Below are 15,547 nucleotides of genomic sequence, written 5' to 3'. Positions count from 1 at the left end.
CTGGGAGCCATGTCTGGCAGAGAGAAGATGTTCACTGTGAAAGAAGTGAACAAGAGAGAGGCCTTGTCTAACTATCATGCTGCTTTATCTCTAGACACCTGGCCTGTGGTGGAGCTGCACAACATCTGCTGAATGAAGAGCTCTGGGGAAAAAAGAGGCCTAGTGCAATACTGTCCAAAGAAAGTGCCGCCGTGATGGACACGTTCCATGTCTGTCCCCTGTGGGTAGGGGCAACACAGCTCCAGTGACCTGCCTCAGGCCCCAGAAGGACGGTGAGATGGAGCGCACTGACTCTCTACCTGGCACCAACCAGAGGCCCCGACTCCCAAATCATCACTCTCTGCACTACTCAGGGATTTTAGAAGCCACAGGACTGACGGTTCTGTCAGGCTCGTGTGTGCCTAGAGCTGCAGTTTTACTTCTCGGCTCAGGACTCAGAAATAAGAGCCCCTGAGAGAGGAGAGAGCACACCTCTCATGCCAGAGTCTAGGCATGAACCCAGCCTTCCCCTGTGTGCACGTAACTGACACCTCCACCGTCAAGGTCAGCCTTTTCCACTAATCCTCATGGGGCAGGGGATTACGGCTCAGAACAGCCAACATCCAGGGCTTTGCCCAGTTATCAGCCTAGGCTACTGCTGTTTCAGAAACAAGTCTGACAGCCAAATGACAATTGTGTAGCAACACACACTCTTTTTTAAACTATAAGACCTATTAGATCAGAAGATGTACCAAAATTCCAAGCCCATTTTCTCTACATCCCTGAAGGTGCTTGATTAAGACCAACAGTCCCAACTAAAACAGCTGTGTCTGCCCTGCACCACTAGCCATGGCTCCTTCCTCTCCAGGCTGACAAATCCTTTACTAGAGGCTGGGCCAAGCAAGGAAGCTGCAGAAAGGACTCTGCTAAAGGTAAATAGTAGGCAGAGCCCTTGGCTGAGGACCTGGCTCGGAGAACAGCCAGCAGCAGTGTTACTACCCCTGATTAATAATTCAGACTCAAGGGTAAACTGCTCTTCCCTGGGAGCCTGTGAGAAGAGTCTCTGCAGTAAGCCAGCGGTGGCCTCTGGTTCAGCTAAAACCACTATGCTCTCACTGTACAACGGGCCACTGACAAAGGTAAAGCTGGTGACCAAATGTGAGCGCACTGCACACGCTCCTCTAGGTACTCTGCTCTTTTTTGCTCATTTCCTTCTTATAACAAAGTGGGGGGAAGGGTATCATGATCAGACCAGGAAAGCAAAGCAAAGGTAGCTGGCCAAGGTCACACAGCGGCACCAGTTAGAGTCACAGCTCTGACTCAAGGCCAGCCTGAGACCTCCTCCTAACCTTTCCTGTACACTTCCCTTGATCCAAAGAGAAGTTGTTTCTGTCCGGGGCTAGCACAGGAATTGGCAGGCTCCATAGCTTTAGAAAGCAGAAAACAGGAATTGGGAGAACAGTATAAAACCCGACAGTTCAGATTCCTCTGGATCCCCAGGAAATCAATCTAATTGGACCAAATTAGATCACACCCCCTAAAAAGTTCTTCATGCACCACAGCTAGCGTCCTAAACCTTCTCCACCTTTGGCTGGTGGTTCCCTGTGCTCACTGTCAGCCAGGGCTGGCACAACCGCCAGTCACTCTCTCTACTCTCAATCACAGGTTATTTGACAGCAAGAAGCACCCTCTGTGATGCAGAGGTCATCGAGTAGCAGCCCACAGGCTCAGTCTAGCCCCAAGATGTTCCTTTGGACCTAAATGTATTTTAAAATTTTAAACTGGTTTGTAACATGTAAAACTGGAATGTTTCACATAAAAATCTGTATTTTCAGCTTCTCTTGAGAAAAAGCAGACAATTTGGCAAAAGTTGGCTGGAACCCCATGGATGGAGCATGACCTCCCCAGAGAGCCAGCTGCCACACCTCATGCTCTCAGCACGGAGGCAGATTGGGGATGTGGACCCTCTGCCAGCTCCCCTTGCTTCCTTCTATTACCTGTCTGGTCTCGCTGGTGTCTGAATTTGCATGCCTTGATCTGATGATGTCTGGTGTTTCATCATGGCCTTATCACCCAACTGTTTCTGCCAGACATCTGGCTCTTGTCCCCTTGACTGTGCTCTAACAATCCTCCCCTGTGTTTTGACAGACTACCTCCTCCATCTCGAATTCTCTTCCCTTGGCTTTCAAGACTTGACCCAAATCTTTTCAGGAAGGTGGAAGGTACATTATTTCTGTTTCACTTCAGTATGAGGCTCCTCCGACCCCTCGCAACTCTGACCTATGGACAATCTCACTGCAAAGCAGACTTCTGTCCTTCTCTCCTTACTTTCCTTGAAGACAGATCCCGCCAGGCCTCACCAATACACACCTACATATTCACCTTCCACATCTGTGTTCCATCCTGACATTACTCCAGGGTTCCTTGACGGTCTCAGCATCATCTCTGATTCATCACACTCAAAACAGAACCAAGTCCTCTTGCTCCAAGAGCCAGCCCTACTCCTGACTCTTCTGCTCTTGAGAAGGGCATCACCATTTCCCAGGCAAACACCTGAAATCCTTTCCCATTCCCTTTCCTCACTCGACCCTATGTATCCGGTTGCTAAATCTTATGAGCCCTTCCTCTTAAGTGCCTCTCAGGCAGTTCTTTTCAGTATTTGCTATCAAGATAGCTCTCGATAAATGCACACCTGGGTTTAACTTTCCAACTGGCTTTAGCCTTTCTTCTCTGGCCTCCACCACTGCTAACACACAGCCTGGAGCACGTTGCCACACTGACACCCAGCTCAGACACGTTCATGGCCCCCTGATTCCATGACAGTAACTACTGCTTTAGTAGACCTCAAGGCCCTCCACAATCCAGGGACAACCCACTTTTATCTCTCTGCTCTCTCCCCTGTCCCCTACCTATAATGAGAATATCCACACCAACATCAAGCCCCATGTGGGCTATGCCCTTTGTCTCTGGAATGACTTCCCCTCTTTCTTCCTAAGCCCCGTCCAGTGCCAGCTCTTGCAGGCTGGCCGAGGTGGACTGTTCTCCTGCCTTGACCGCCTGGTTGAATGCGACACCTTTCGCTGACTTTTGCGCGTATTTCACGCCTGTGCATCCAGGCTGTGTCCCTCCCCTGGTCTGCAGGACTCTTTAGGGCAGCACTTAGCATGGGTCTCTGTGGCCACTCAGTGAGCTGAGGCACACTATGGAGCTCAACTCTGCCACAGACAGAAGGAAGTCACTAATCCCAGAAGCTGCAGAAATAAAACAAACCTTCTCATCCTTTGGGGGCCGACCCCGTTTCCGGGGACTCTGCTCTTGGGCTCTTTTCAGAGGGGACTTGGAGCCTCTCTCTGAAGAGCCTGAAGACACCCTCTTCTTTCCTTCTCCCATGTTCTTCTTCACCTTCCCTTCAGACAGGCTAAGCTTCCGCTTCTCATCACCTGAGTTTGGCCTACTTCTCTCCTCACTGGAATTACGCCGATTCTTGTCATCAGCAGAATTGTGGGACGATGTCTGAAAGTTTAATAATAATCATGATAGCCACCCAAGCAGCCACTGCCATCACCACTACCATTTACACCAGCCACACCTTATGAGAAGCACTTTACGTGGGCTATCCGCACAACTATCCTACGAAATAGATTCTGCTATTGCTCCCATTGATATTTGGAGAAGCAGATAAAAAAAACGTATCACATGCCTATAGTCCCAAAGCTAAGTGGGATTTACACCCAGGCAGTGGATATATCCTAGAAGCTGAGCCCTAATCTTTAGGATATAAAAGAAGAGAGAAATGGCTTAAAATACTTAAAAGCTGAGATTCTTCTCCTGAGTCCAAGTGACTTTCCTAAAAGCAGCAATCTATTTCAGAAAACTCAGCCGCATGCATGGAGTTTCAAGGTGATTGGCAAAACAAGGATACCTTAGAAACAAAGTGGTGTTCTCTCCACTGGCGTTTCGTAAGAATAGAGCTTTGGGTTTGGGCAACAGTTAATCTGTCAGTTACTATGCCAAAACAACCAGTCTGATGTTGGCATAAAGCGAGAATCAGTCTCTCACCTGGTCTTTCCCTTTGGCTCTCCGGAGGAACTCTTCAACGGCATCCACAGCTTGCTGGAACCGTTTTCCCTTGTTAATCTTTATCATTTCCTCCTTGTGCGCATGGTATGGCTTTAGCTGTTCCACTTTGATCCAGGCACTAGCAGAAAACACACACAGAAAGCATATGATCCACAATGCCTATGCCAGAAAGTATCAAATACCTCATCTCAACAGAATGCAGATATCGGTTTGGTTTAACTGGACTTTGAAACAGGCCTGCCATTTTTTTTTTTTTTAAAACAAGTTATCGACCACCCCAAACTCTTGGGGTGTTATAAAAGCAAGTTTCCTGAAACAAGTCAAGCACAACCACCACCACAAACAAAACCAGAACATCCTCCACACAAAACTGCAGGTTATTTATGTGCACTCTTGTTCACCAGCCTACCACACTGAACCACACACTGCCTGCCACTGGTGGAGGGCAGAGGTGGCCCGGAGATGTTCTTCCATTCTCATCACAGAGCATCAGGAAGCAATATCAACCACAGCGACATCACCACCCAGTCGACACTCACACCAGAACGACAACCTGCAAATCAGCTGAGAACCAGCGATGCTCCCAAGGCTAAAGAAATGCAGCATCTGGAATTTGCTGCTCTTACAGGTACCTGTTCATAAATGACAGTGTCCGTGGCTGCTAAAGCACACAAAATGTGTGACATGTGATTTGGAATGAGGGCAGCATTCGTAACAAGGGGTCTTTAGAGACCAGATTTTGCTCGTGATTAAAGGCAGAATATACCCTTATGATATTTAATTTTTAATTCCCACCATCAACATAAAGCACGTGAAAGTAAAAAAGCCATCTATCGTCACTTCTGGAATATCTAGCCTGCCACACTAACCTGAACAAATCTGTCCCAGCTGGCTTTCCTGTGGTTTCCCTAGATGACATTCAGCTTCCAAGCACAAAGGAAATGATTTTTATGGGCTTGGCGAGGTAACAGTAACTTAAATGTTTCTTCTGTGTAATGCTCATAGGTTTCATGGTATAACCTTCTGAAAAAGTAGGTTGGGTTAAGGAGAAACTGAGCTATCGCTCTGACTTAGGGGCCTCTCCTTTACCGAAAGCTAGAGAATATTCACTAGCAACAGTAAAAGGGCTACCTCTGTACATAAAAATAGTGTGACCAACACACCAACAGCCACCTATGCTTTGAGGGTCATGTTAATAACTGTGACAATAGACCTGTACAAACACAATAGCTGTCGGGCCATCAGCCTGCAAATATGGCAGCAAATCAGGACTAAGTAGGATATCTATGGCCAAACCCACAGAGAATGGAACGATAAACAAGGACTCAGACATGGTCTTGCTGTATAGAGCTCCAACCAGGTGAGATAAGCAGATACCTTCCAGTGACCAACTCAACTTAAAGTCTGAAAGTTGACATGATAGAGCCAATTGGTCTAAACTATGGGGAGGAAAAATGGAATTAAATTTTGCCCTTACTTTACCTGGCAAATAAACCACTGAATAGACCCTCCTGCTTCTCTCCCCTTTTAGGGTTTCTAAGGATAGAGCAGATGCAAAGCCAGACAAGCCCTGAAAAGCAGGTTAAACTGTCATACTGAGATGACACAAGTATCAGTGATAAGCTTAAAGAGCCTCTGTGCTCTGGACATGCCTCTTCCTTCTCCAAGCCTCAGGTTAGAAGCTGAGACCTACACAAGTTCCGATGTAAGACCAATGGGGTGGTTTTTATGGAGCCCCTTGAGATAAGACAGTATGCTCCAGGCATCCTAATCCCTGCCTCCCTCTACCCCGCATGAACCTCCAATTCACAGAAATGGAGAGGTAAGGACATCTGGAGGAAGCACCAATAACCTATGCCTATTTTTTTCATTGAAGCATTTTAAGTGGATTACTGATTTCTGCCAGAATGGTATGGTGAAAATTCCATTCATCCTGAAGACTGGCATTTGAACACTAAAATGAAAATTTCCTGACCATTTTTGAAAGTGAAAATGGTTTGCTAAATGAATGGAGAGTATAAACATGACTTCAAGAAAATAAATGCAAGAAATATTAATCTAGTTAAGAAATTAGTCTGTTGTTGAAGCGTTGTGTCCCATCAGAGAAACCGTAAATAAAACTGCAGCTCACCCGAGCCCTACGAGGATTACCTCTTGAAAGCAAGCCAAATTGAAATCACTTTAGTCATCTGAATAGAGTTTTTTCTCTAAAGGCTGTATTGCAAAACCCTCTCTCCTTAAAGAGTATGCTTTTCAGCTGGAACTTCAATAATGTGCCATTCTCCAATACACTGAGGCCCATCAGCTGGGCTTGGCATGCAACTGGTGCTCAAGAAATAATCACTGAGGAAATGATGCCTTCCTGGCACATGCAGAGGGGCTGAAACGCTGACCTCTTGGTTAAATGTTGTCAGGCTTTGGTGGCCCTTTGTGGTTGTTGCTGTTGTCTGTACGTATTTGTTTATTATTATTTTTCATGTTTATTTATTTTTGAGAGAGGGAGGGGAAAGGCAGAGAGAGGGGAGAGAGAATCCCAAGGAGGTTCTGTGCTTTCAGCATCGAGCCTGATGTGGGCCTCAAACTCATGAACCGCAAGATCATGACCTGAGCCAAAATCAAGAGTCGGAGGCTTAACTGACTGAGCCACCCAGGTGCCCGTTTATTTTTAAGAGACTTCTGTTTCTGTGACATAGCTATGACTTTTGATTTCTTTCCCATCATCCTCCCAATGCCTAGATGGAGCAGGACCTTTTCTGCCTGATTTGCTTATAGGCTGGAAGTCAGAAAAATCAAGCTTAGTCAAGTGGTGTGTCAAGTACAGGCCTTCGCTTTTTACATACAAAGGAGTTAATTACGTTGTTTGTAGCGGCAATCAGTGAGGTCATTACTAAGAACAAAACAGAAAGTCTCTTAAGACATGCGGCTAGGGGCGCCTGGGTGGCACAGTCGGTTAAGAGTCCGACTTCAGCCAGGTCACGATCTCGCGGTCCATGAGTTCGAGCCCCGCGTCAGGCTCTGGGCTGATGGCTCAGAGCCTGGAGCTTGTTTCCGATTCTGTGTCTCCCTCTCTCTCTGCCCCTCCCCCGTTCATGCTCTGTCTCTCTCTGTCCCAAAAAAAATAAATAAACTTTGAAAAAAAAAAATTAAAAAAAAAAAAAGACATGCGGCTAAGTGGAAAAACCAAGGGGCACAGCACTGTGTGTAGTATGCTATCACTTACGTAAAAATAAGGAAAAAGGAATCTGTAACCTCTTGATTCTGCACACAGTACTTCTGGAGGGACATGCCATAAGAAACTAGTATAACTGGATGCTCACAGGCTGATAACTGGGTGGCTGAGGGATGGAGATGAATGGAACCCTTTCACAGTTTATAGCTCGATTTTGCGGGGGAACCATAAACATGTATTATCTTTTAAGTTTATTTATTTTGAGAGAGAGAGAGATGGAGAGAGAGAATCCCAAGCAGGCTCTGCACCAGCAGCACAGAGCCCGACACAGGGCTTGAACTCAGGAACTGTGACAGCATGACCTGAGCCGAAACCAAAAGTCAGACGCATAACAGACTTAGCCACCCAGTCTCCCTAATCATGTATTACCTTAAAAAAACAAATCAATAATAAAGGTCACTACTATAAAATATTGGCTACTTTACTCAGGGGGTTTCCCCCACGATTTCCTTGTTTGTAGGTTTGCTCAGGTAGGTAGCTACTGCCTGGTTGCAGGTGTAACTGTCACTGTACCTGTACCACGGCCAGGAGCAGCAAACTTACCCTGGTATTCTGATACGCCTCCTATAAATTCTTTTCATTTGCAAATATAAACCTTCCACTACAAGCCACCCTCAGATTACACGCTCCATTGAAAATGAATTTAAACACCTCACGTTTTCAAAAACTTCTGTAATTCTGACCTGCTTTACTCTTGTTAAAATCACATCATGTAGATATCATATTAAACATGTTGCTCTAGGACCAATCTCCAAAACTCTCACATATGTGTCTCAGACTTTGCAAGACACGATGACTTGGGTGGGAGTAGGGGTGGAGAGAGAGAACAGGTACATGGTGAGCACAGTCCAAGGTGAGAACAAAGATGGGGTCAGAAGACGTGGGTCTGCTTCTCCATCTGGTTGGGTGTGTAGTACTGAAAAACCAGTTCTATGCTTTCCCCCCAAACACCTTACACCAATGAAAGAGGCTGAGGGTGACTGGTAGCTGTTACAGGTCCAAGCCTAAGTTGCTCCGAAATCACAAAGAAAGCAAACAAAAAAACCCCACAAAGAACGTTAGAGCTCCTCAGTTAATTTCAAGTAACGCTTATCATACAAACATCAACAAAGACTTGCAGATAAGACAGACTTAGAAGATTCTGTTTTCAAACCTTGACAACATTCCCAAATGCTAGATGAGGCTTTCAAGCTGCGCTGCCCATGCCAGTATGGCCAGATGCTTCTTTTGTGCCAGACTCTTTAATTCTGGTGCATGACACCTGCTCCTGGAGTCGACTGTCTCAGCCACGAAGGGAGTCACCTGCAGGATGGATGCTGGTGCTGGGAGAGGAAAATCTACTCAATGCTCTCTAGGATAGAGACTGTCCAGCCCTGGCAGAGGGACAGTGCCGGCTCAGTCCAAGTGATACCCGGAGCAGAGCACTCACTATCCTCTTGGCTCCGTTCTCCAACTATGACACAGTGTTGGATGTAGGGAAAGTGGGCCAATCAGGTGCCAGGCGAAAAGAAAAAGGGATGCTCAGATAGTTCCAATATGCTATGCTTTTAATGACCAGCTATGGGTTTTTCTCCAAAACTTACTTTCATACTCACACACTTCATACCTTATATCTGGCTTGATGTAAAAAGTACCTCAGGTTGGGATCCTGGACATCTTATCACTTAACTCCACAAATGTCCTGCCTCTCAGTATCTATGTCTGTTAAAAAGAGAGAACCAGAACAAATATCCTATTCATTTCTTGAAAGGGCTGTTGTAGGTTCAGATACGAAAACTGCCACAGAAACTCACAGGTGGTCATTTGGGATCTACCCACTTTTGCTGGCAGTATTCTCCTGAACTGTTTCTGGGGGTTTTTGAGTACCCACAAACTAAATGAGCTCCCTCCATTCTGCCATCCATGGCGGCTGATGGAATTTTTAAACCCTGAGCTCGGTTTCTATTTTGATGGGCAACCATCTGTCCAGGGTGGGCCTCATAGGCCTGAGACTTCATCTTTGGGAGCGGTCACCTGGTGGAGTTGTCAAAGTTAATGCTGAAGGTATTCCTCCTTCTGTATTTCTGTGAAACAGAAAGCGACCACAGGTAATTCCCATAATGGCCATTCAGGCTCAGAGAGCTGAATGTACCATCTTACTAAGTCCTTCCCCTTACAGGGAGGCTGGTCAGGAAGGTCTGGTCCTCTCTTTCTAATGGCATGTCAACACAATTTGTTAGATGTTTTGACGGAAGTAGGGAGAGAGAGAAATTAGTTTTCTAAAAGATTGAAATCTTGGTTTAAGGGGCTACCCTTCTTACTCTTTAATAAAAATCCTTGCTAATATAAAAAACAAAACAAAACAAACAACCTTACCCATGAATATTTTTTCCCATATGTAGTATGTCATGACAGTTTTGAAACTGAACGTCGCTGACTGAATCCTATTACTCTTTAGGAATTTAGGAACAGCACCATGGGGTCAGACCCTACCCACCAAAGTCAGGCCCAGTAACCAACAGAGTCTCTAGCCCAGGTTGTGCCAGGAGAATATGGACCTCTCCCTGACATCAAGCATTAAAGGTGAGGTAGACAGAGCCCAATCTCTTCTGGAGCCACTTATGGCCCTGCCCTGTACAAAGCAGTTCTCATCTCTAAAAATCCACTCATACTTCCTGTCTAAACCACTTCTCAAATGTCTGTTTCCAACAGCGCTCCTTATGCATGCCCTAAACCCAAGGCACCACAACACTTGTTCTACTCACACTGCCCTTTGTTGAAATGTCTGATGATTGATGAACACAACAGGGTTTACCTCCTTAAGGCCATTCATCATTTGATCAATTCTGATTGTGCTCTTTTTCAGACTTTGCTTTTTCGAATTAAAGAATCCTACTCTTTGATCTGATTTGGTCCCCTTTTCCGATCTTGATAAGATCCATCAGATCCCTTTGGGAGCATGGACTGCACTGCACACAGTACTCCTGGCAAGGCAAACTTACTGTTTTGTGCTCGAAGCCTTTTGACCAAAAGGGGAGACCTGCCTGAAGTCCTTAGGAATTTCCAACTCTTAGATGCCTTTCTTTTCAAATAGATTCTCTCTCAGTTAAGTTTCCCTTACTTAAAGCCACCCACCTTTTACCAGCTTGTCTCTTGTAACACATCTCTACCCTGACCTGAAGTTTACTAAACACTTGCCGTATGCCAAACCACACTATGAGCAAGTGTCGCTCCTTCTTCGTGACTGCAAGGTAGGTAGCATCACCCCCACGTGTGGACAAGGACACAAAGGCTTGGAAAGGTGAAAACAGCTTGCCCAAATTGTAGGGCAGGTACAACTGGCATGTGAAGGCAGAGTAGGCCAGCATCAAATCCAAACTCCAAATACTTTCCCCAAAGTAATTCCCTGGTACCCAATGGTCTGGACACTTCACCTTCAGATAACGTAAAGACACTAAATAACATTTGTTGATCACTGATCACTAAGAACCCTTTTCCCTTCAAAAGTGCTTGGAGATCCTGACCCTTTGTTTCCTTTCATTGTCAGCTGTCTGGCCACAAAAAGGTAACATGTTAGCCTGTGGTAACATAGTTTTTAAATAACATTTAAAAAAATAACAACAAAAAAAATTTATTTTGAGATAGAGGCTCACAGAAAGAGAGGGAGACAATCCCAAGCAGGCTCCACGCTGTCAGCACAGAGCCCAACACAGGGCTTGAACTCACAAACTGTGACATCATGACCTGAGCCAAAATCAAGAGTCAGATGCTTAACTGCCTGAGCCACCCAGGTGCCCCCTTTACGCGAATTCTACCAAGGGAGTCTGAAAAGCTTAAAGATATTATAGCTAACAGTTGTCCCAAATCCACTTGCTCATGAATCCCCTCAAAACACTTTAGTTAGAAATCATATCATCTCCACCACTACTAACACTGTTAGATTATTTTTGTGTTTGGTAAGTGTATCCTTCTCACTGGCTTCACTTGTATACCTGGTTAAGTGCTGAAATACACTCAACTTCAATTTTCTGTCTTATCTGTAGTATTTGTTATACAAAAATATCAGGTTATTCTTCTGACCTTCCAACATTTTAAAAATTGTAAGAACACAAAGGCTTTCGAGCCTCTTGTAATTTCATCAAGCCCCCACTTTCCATGAGTTTCCACTTTTGTTCTAGACTTGTGTGCATCTTCGTTTAGTTAACCAATTGGACCGACCATACTGCCTCGGTTATTCTCAAGTACCGTTCTTCACTCCAGGTGGGGGCCTCCCTCTGCCCACACATCCGATTTAATACCCAGTAGTTCATGGTCTTCCCACTGCCTGCAATGCCTGACTTCTTGCCTATTTCAGTTCTATCCATCCTCCATAGGTGGATTCTAATCCCATCTCTTCCATCAGCCTTCATTGATTGACCTGCCTGTTCTCCACTACTCTTTCCTTGTTCTAGAACGCTTTAATAATCAATCACCCATATCACTCATTCTGCACGTATTCCCATCTGAAATGTTTATGTCTTGTTACTTAAGTTCCTGACAAGCAAGCGCCACAACATTCACTTTTCTCCAGAAGTTCCCTTCGGTGTCAGAAACTCAAATTTGCTAAGAGAACAATTAGCACTTGTTTTATGCATCAGGACAATCTTTCTCATCAACTCAATAGCATTACCAGAACATTCCTGCTTGCAGAGTGTCTCTGGCTCTCACAGCTCTGGGCCAGTGACTCCCTTAAAATATTGTCATCAAAAGGTTAAGTTGTTTTGTGACAGAAAACAGGGGCTGACTATATGCATAGATCTGCATGGTGAAGGTATACATACCATTTAAACTCTCAACTGGGATAAGCACCCAGCATATAAACTCCAGAAAGAGTAACACTTTATAAGAGATTTTGCTATAGAATATCATATATCGTTTTGTAGGAATGTATATTTTAACCACTGGTATTAGATTCCTTAGGTCATACACACACACACACATTTTTCAAAGCCAAAGCTAAACTTTTCTCTAAGAATCTTAAGTGGAAATACAGCTACTTAAATCAAACCATCTAGCTAAATCCAGGTAATCAGACCCATGTAATAATGAGAAAGCTAAATCACTGGAAACTCAAGTTCCATTTCCCCCCTCATTGTGACCTCTACTGCCTATCAAAGAATCTCAAAAGAATGGTCCTGATTTCAACTCTAGGACAGATCTGGTTAGAAAAGCTCTACTGCTACAGTATTAGAGGAAGTCATCTAGTTTTACAAATGAGAACAGAATTAAACAATTACTCCTCTTAGAATAAACAAGATTTTAGTTTCCAGTGTATACCTCATACATGAACCACAATGATAAACAGCCATTAAAAGAGAACCAAACGTGGCCCTTATAAAAGGAACTGCCTACGGAGTTGGATAAAAAGATGTGAAAAATTATCTTATTGTGATTACCATATTAAGAAGATGATGAATGCTGTTTCTCACTTGACTGACATTGTTATTGGCCCCAGAACAATTTCTATGAGCTAAGAATAGCATCTTTTATTTAGGTATTTAGGTATGAAGCCAGAACGATATGCCATTCTGACAGACTACGGTAAAAATGAACTAGGGTCCCTAGAATATTCCTGCAAGTAGCTCAGATCCAGGATAATGCCCAAAGGGAAAGTGAAACTCTTGATAAGCACTACTCACTGATCTTCTGTTCCAAAAAACTTCACAAAGAAGCATTTCTTTCCACGCGGTTTCTTCAAGTCTTTGGGTGGATTAACAATCTGGGGAGTAAAAGGGAGGAAAAAAAGGTTTTTCCGTACCTCTAAGTTGGTAAGAAGAAAAATGAAATAAAAGAAAAGGAATATGCTTGAAAAGAACCCAGGGCCTAGTGCATGTCCAAATCTGGCACTTATCTACTCAGATGTATGGAAATGTGCAAATATTCTAGGAACTTCTAGAATACATCTACCATGTAGTAGGGTTTGGTAGACAGAAAATCCCTTTCACTGCAATGGCCCTGTTTTAAAAGCAGTTAAAACTAACATCAATGTCAACTCCCCCAACCATGTGACCCTTAAATCACTGAAGAAATGCAGAGAACGTTCTTAAAAACACTTCTGTGAAGTAGTAACGTCAAGTGATGATTACACTTCTCATGGTAAGCATCGGGTATAGAATTGTTGAATCAATACCTCGTACACCTGAAACTATTGTAATGTTGTATATCAATTATGCTTCAAAAAATAAAAATAAAAAAACCTGTGTAGGAAGAGTTGAGACAGGTAATAATGACAATGAAGGACAACTGAGGCAATGAATATGCCATATTGCAAAGAGATAGTCTAAAGACATTTCCTGGGCTCCTAGCAAGAATATAAAAACAGAACATTTGGAAAGCTATGACGGATCGCCTCATGCAAAATCTGGAATGCCAACTTCTGCAAAGAGGCACTGGAGCAGCACATATGGTAACATGGAAAGAAGATTTAAACTTAGTTGGGACAAAAATACTTTGACTTTTCACTAACCTACATTTAGATTTCTCTCTTCCTGGAGAATTTATTTTCCTCTCCTTTTGTTACATTTAAGTGTAAAGCTAAATTCAAATTAAAACTGATTTCCAGGATTAAAAAACTTCACCAAAACCATCTCTGATTCATGAGATAAGCATTTACTGCAGATTAAATAATCTGGTTTATATTATATTGCCTTTTCTAAACAATCTGAGTGTAGGAAGAGAAAAACTCTGAGTGTTGATTTAAGTAAGTCCAGTTCAGGGATGCCTGGGTGACTCAGTCAGAAGAGCATGGGACTCTTGATCTCTGGGTGGTGAGTTCCAGCCTCAGATTGGGTGCAGACATTACGTGAACAAATAAGTAAATAAATATTTTTCCCCCCAAAGTAGGTCCAGTTTAACTAAATGCCAAAATTTGAGGGGAACACATCTTACATTCTCACCTCCGCACACCCAACTTCAGATGTCTTCCATTAATAGCAAGACACTCACCTTTCCTGGCCAAGGAGGATACCGGCCGAGTTTCCCCCTAGAGAAAACACAGAGTCAGCATTTGCCCTGGAAAAGCCAGTCCATCTCCTTCAACCCACTCAGCATGAAATTTATTTTCCTAACTCTCCACCTGCACCCTCAAGTGCCAAAACAAAAGCTGGCAAACAGGAGTTCTTAATTTGGCTTCCACAGCTGGGCCCAAGAAGCCCAAACTCTTCAGAAATAGAATGCAAAAGTGCCTAAGATTTGTGCATTCTTTTGGTGACAAGGAACACAGAACAACAAAACCAATCAAGAGTCACTTGTCTAAGAGCCTCCCCATGACGGGGGTTGGGGGCAGTTTGCTCTGTAAACACAGACTTCCCCTTACAAAGTCTGGTTTAATTCACCGCGAGACCAGCCCGACTTTGACAAATGCTAATGGAAACCTTCCTCTGGGTCGAGAAGAGAGCTACGTCGCTCGAGGGAAGCGGCGACGATCAGTCTTGGTTCGAGCGGTAGTCTGAGACACAGAAGCACACCACGAGAGGCACCCAAGAAGGCACTGGTCACTGCCAAGCCTTCGGTCGTAAAGGAGAAGTCTCCCTTCATTTCTTCACGGGGCAGCGCCAGCAGTCCGGTTTCGACACCCGTGGCCAAGCCGCCCGCACAGGTCGATTCCATCGCAACGGGAGTTTTGACGGGCTTGCCCAGGCGAGATGGCCCCGGTGGCTCCCCGGTTCTCCCGCTTTCCGGGAAGCCTCCGCAAGACCCCAAGAACCCGGTGTCCGCGGGAGCTGTGCGGCGCCGGAGACTCCCTTCACGGTGTCCGCCGGCGTGCAGGTGCGGAGCGAAGCCCTCCCCCGGGCGGCCTTGGAGCTCAGAGCCCGGCCCGCCGTGGCCACTCTCGGCCTCAGTCCCCCGGGGCCGGGCTGCCCCTTCCGCCCGGCGTCGCTCCCAGCGCCGGCACCTCGTCTCGCCCTCTCTCCGCAGCCTGGAGTGCATAGAAAGGCAGCTCCGGGGCTGGCCGCGAACCCCGCGCCCAGTGAGGGAGCTCCCCGGCGCACCTCGCTTTACCCTGGCCGCCCGGACTCACCACACCAAATCGCCGAGCCGCAGACTCACAGCCGCCATCTTACCACCCAACCACCGCCGACGCACGGGCCGCCGGGAACATCAGGTCGCCCCGGCGCCGCCCATTGGAGTGCGCCCGGCCACGTGACGGGGACCGGCTGTCACCGGCCACGCCGCTGCTCTGACGTCACCGCGCCCGTAGGGGTTCATTGGCCGGCCGAACGGCACGTGACCCGGGCGCCG

At 45.5% G+C, this 15,547-nt stretch overlaps 1 protein-coding gene across 5 annotated transcripts in view; it reads right to left on the bottom strand.

Annotated features, from left to right (window-relative positions):
- Positions 1-15,405, bottom strand: part of GLYR1 (glyoxylate reductase 1 homolog) — a 34,078-nt gene extending 18,673 nt beyond the window's left edge. For 2 of the 5 annotated variants that reach the window (XM_047838192.1, XM_047838193.1), the window contains exons 1-5: positions 15,327-15,404; positions 14,252-14,288; positions 12,946-13,025; positions 4,039-4,177; positions 3,250-3,492 (exon numbers count right to left, since the gene is read on the bottom strand). In XM_047838192.1, coding sequence (XP_047694148.1) covers positions 3,250-3,492; positions 4,039-4,177; positions 12,946-13,025; positions 14,252-14,288; positions 15,327-15,364 — 537 coding nt within the window. In that variant the 5' untranslated portion in view covers positions 15,365-15,404. Of the gene's footprint in view, positions 1-3,249; positions 3,493-4,038; positions 4,178-8,441; positions 8,591-8,894; positions 8,990-12,945; positions 13,026-14,251; positions 14,289-15,326 lie in introns of those variants that run through there. The other 3 variants (XM_047838195.1, XM_047838194.1, XM_047838191.1) reach the window with 3 other exon arrangements.
- Between the last annotated feature and the right edge of the window lie 142 nt (positions 15,406-15,547).

This window comes from Prionailurus viverrinus, chromosome E3 (assembly GCF_022837055.1).
Source record: "Prionailurus viverrinus isolate Anna chromosome E3, UM_Priviv_1.0, whole genome shotgun sequence".
Classification (NCBI taxonomy): domain Eukaryota; kingdom Metazoa; phylum Chordata; class Mammalia; order Carnivora; family Felidae; genus Prionailurus; species Prionailurus viverrinus.
The sequence above is the reverse complement of the archived record's forward strand: the minus strand, read 5'-3'. Positions and strand labels throughout refer to the sequence as shown.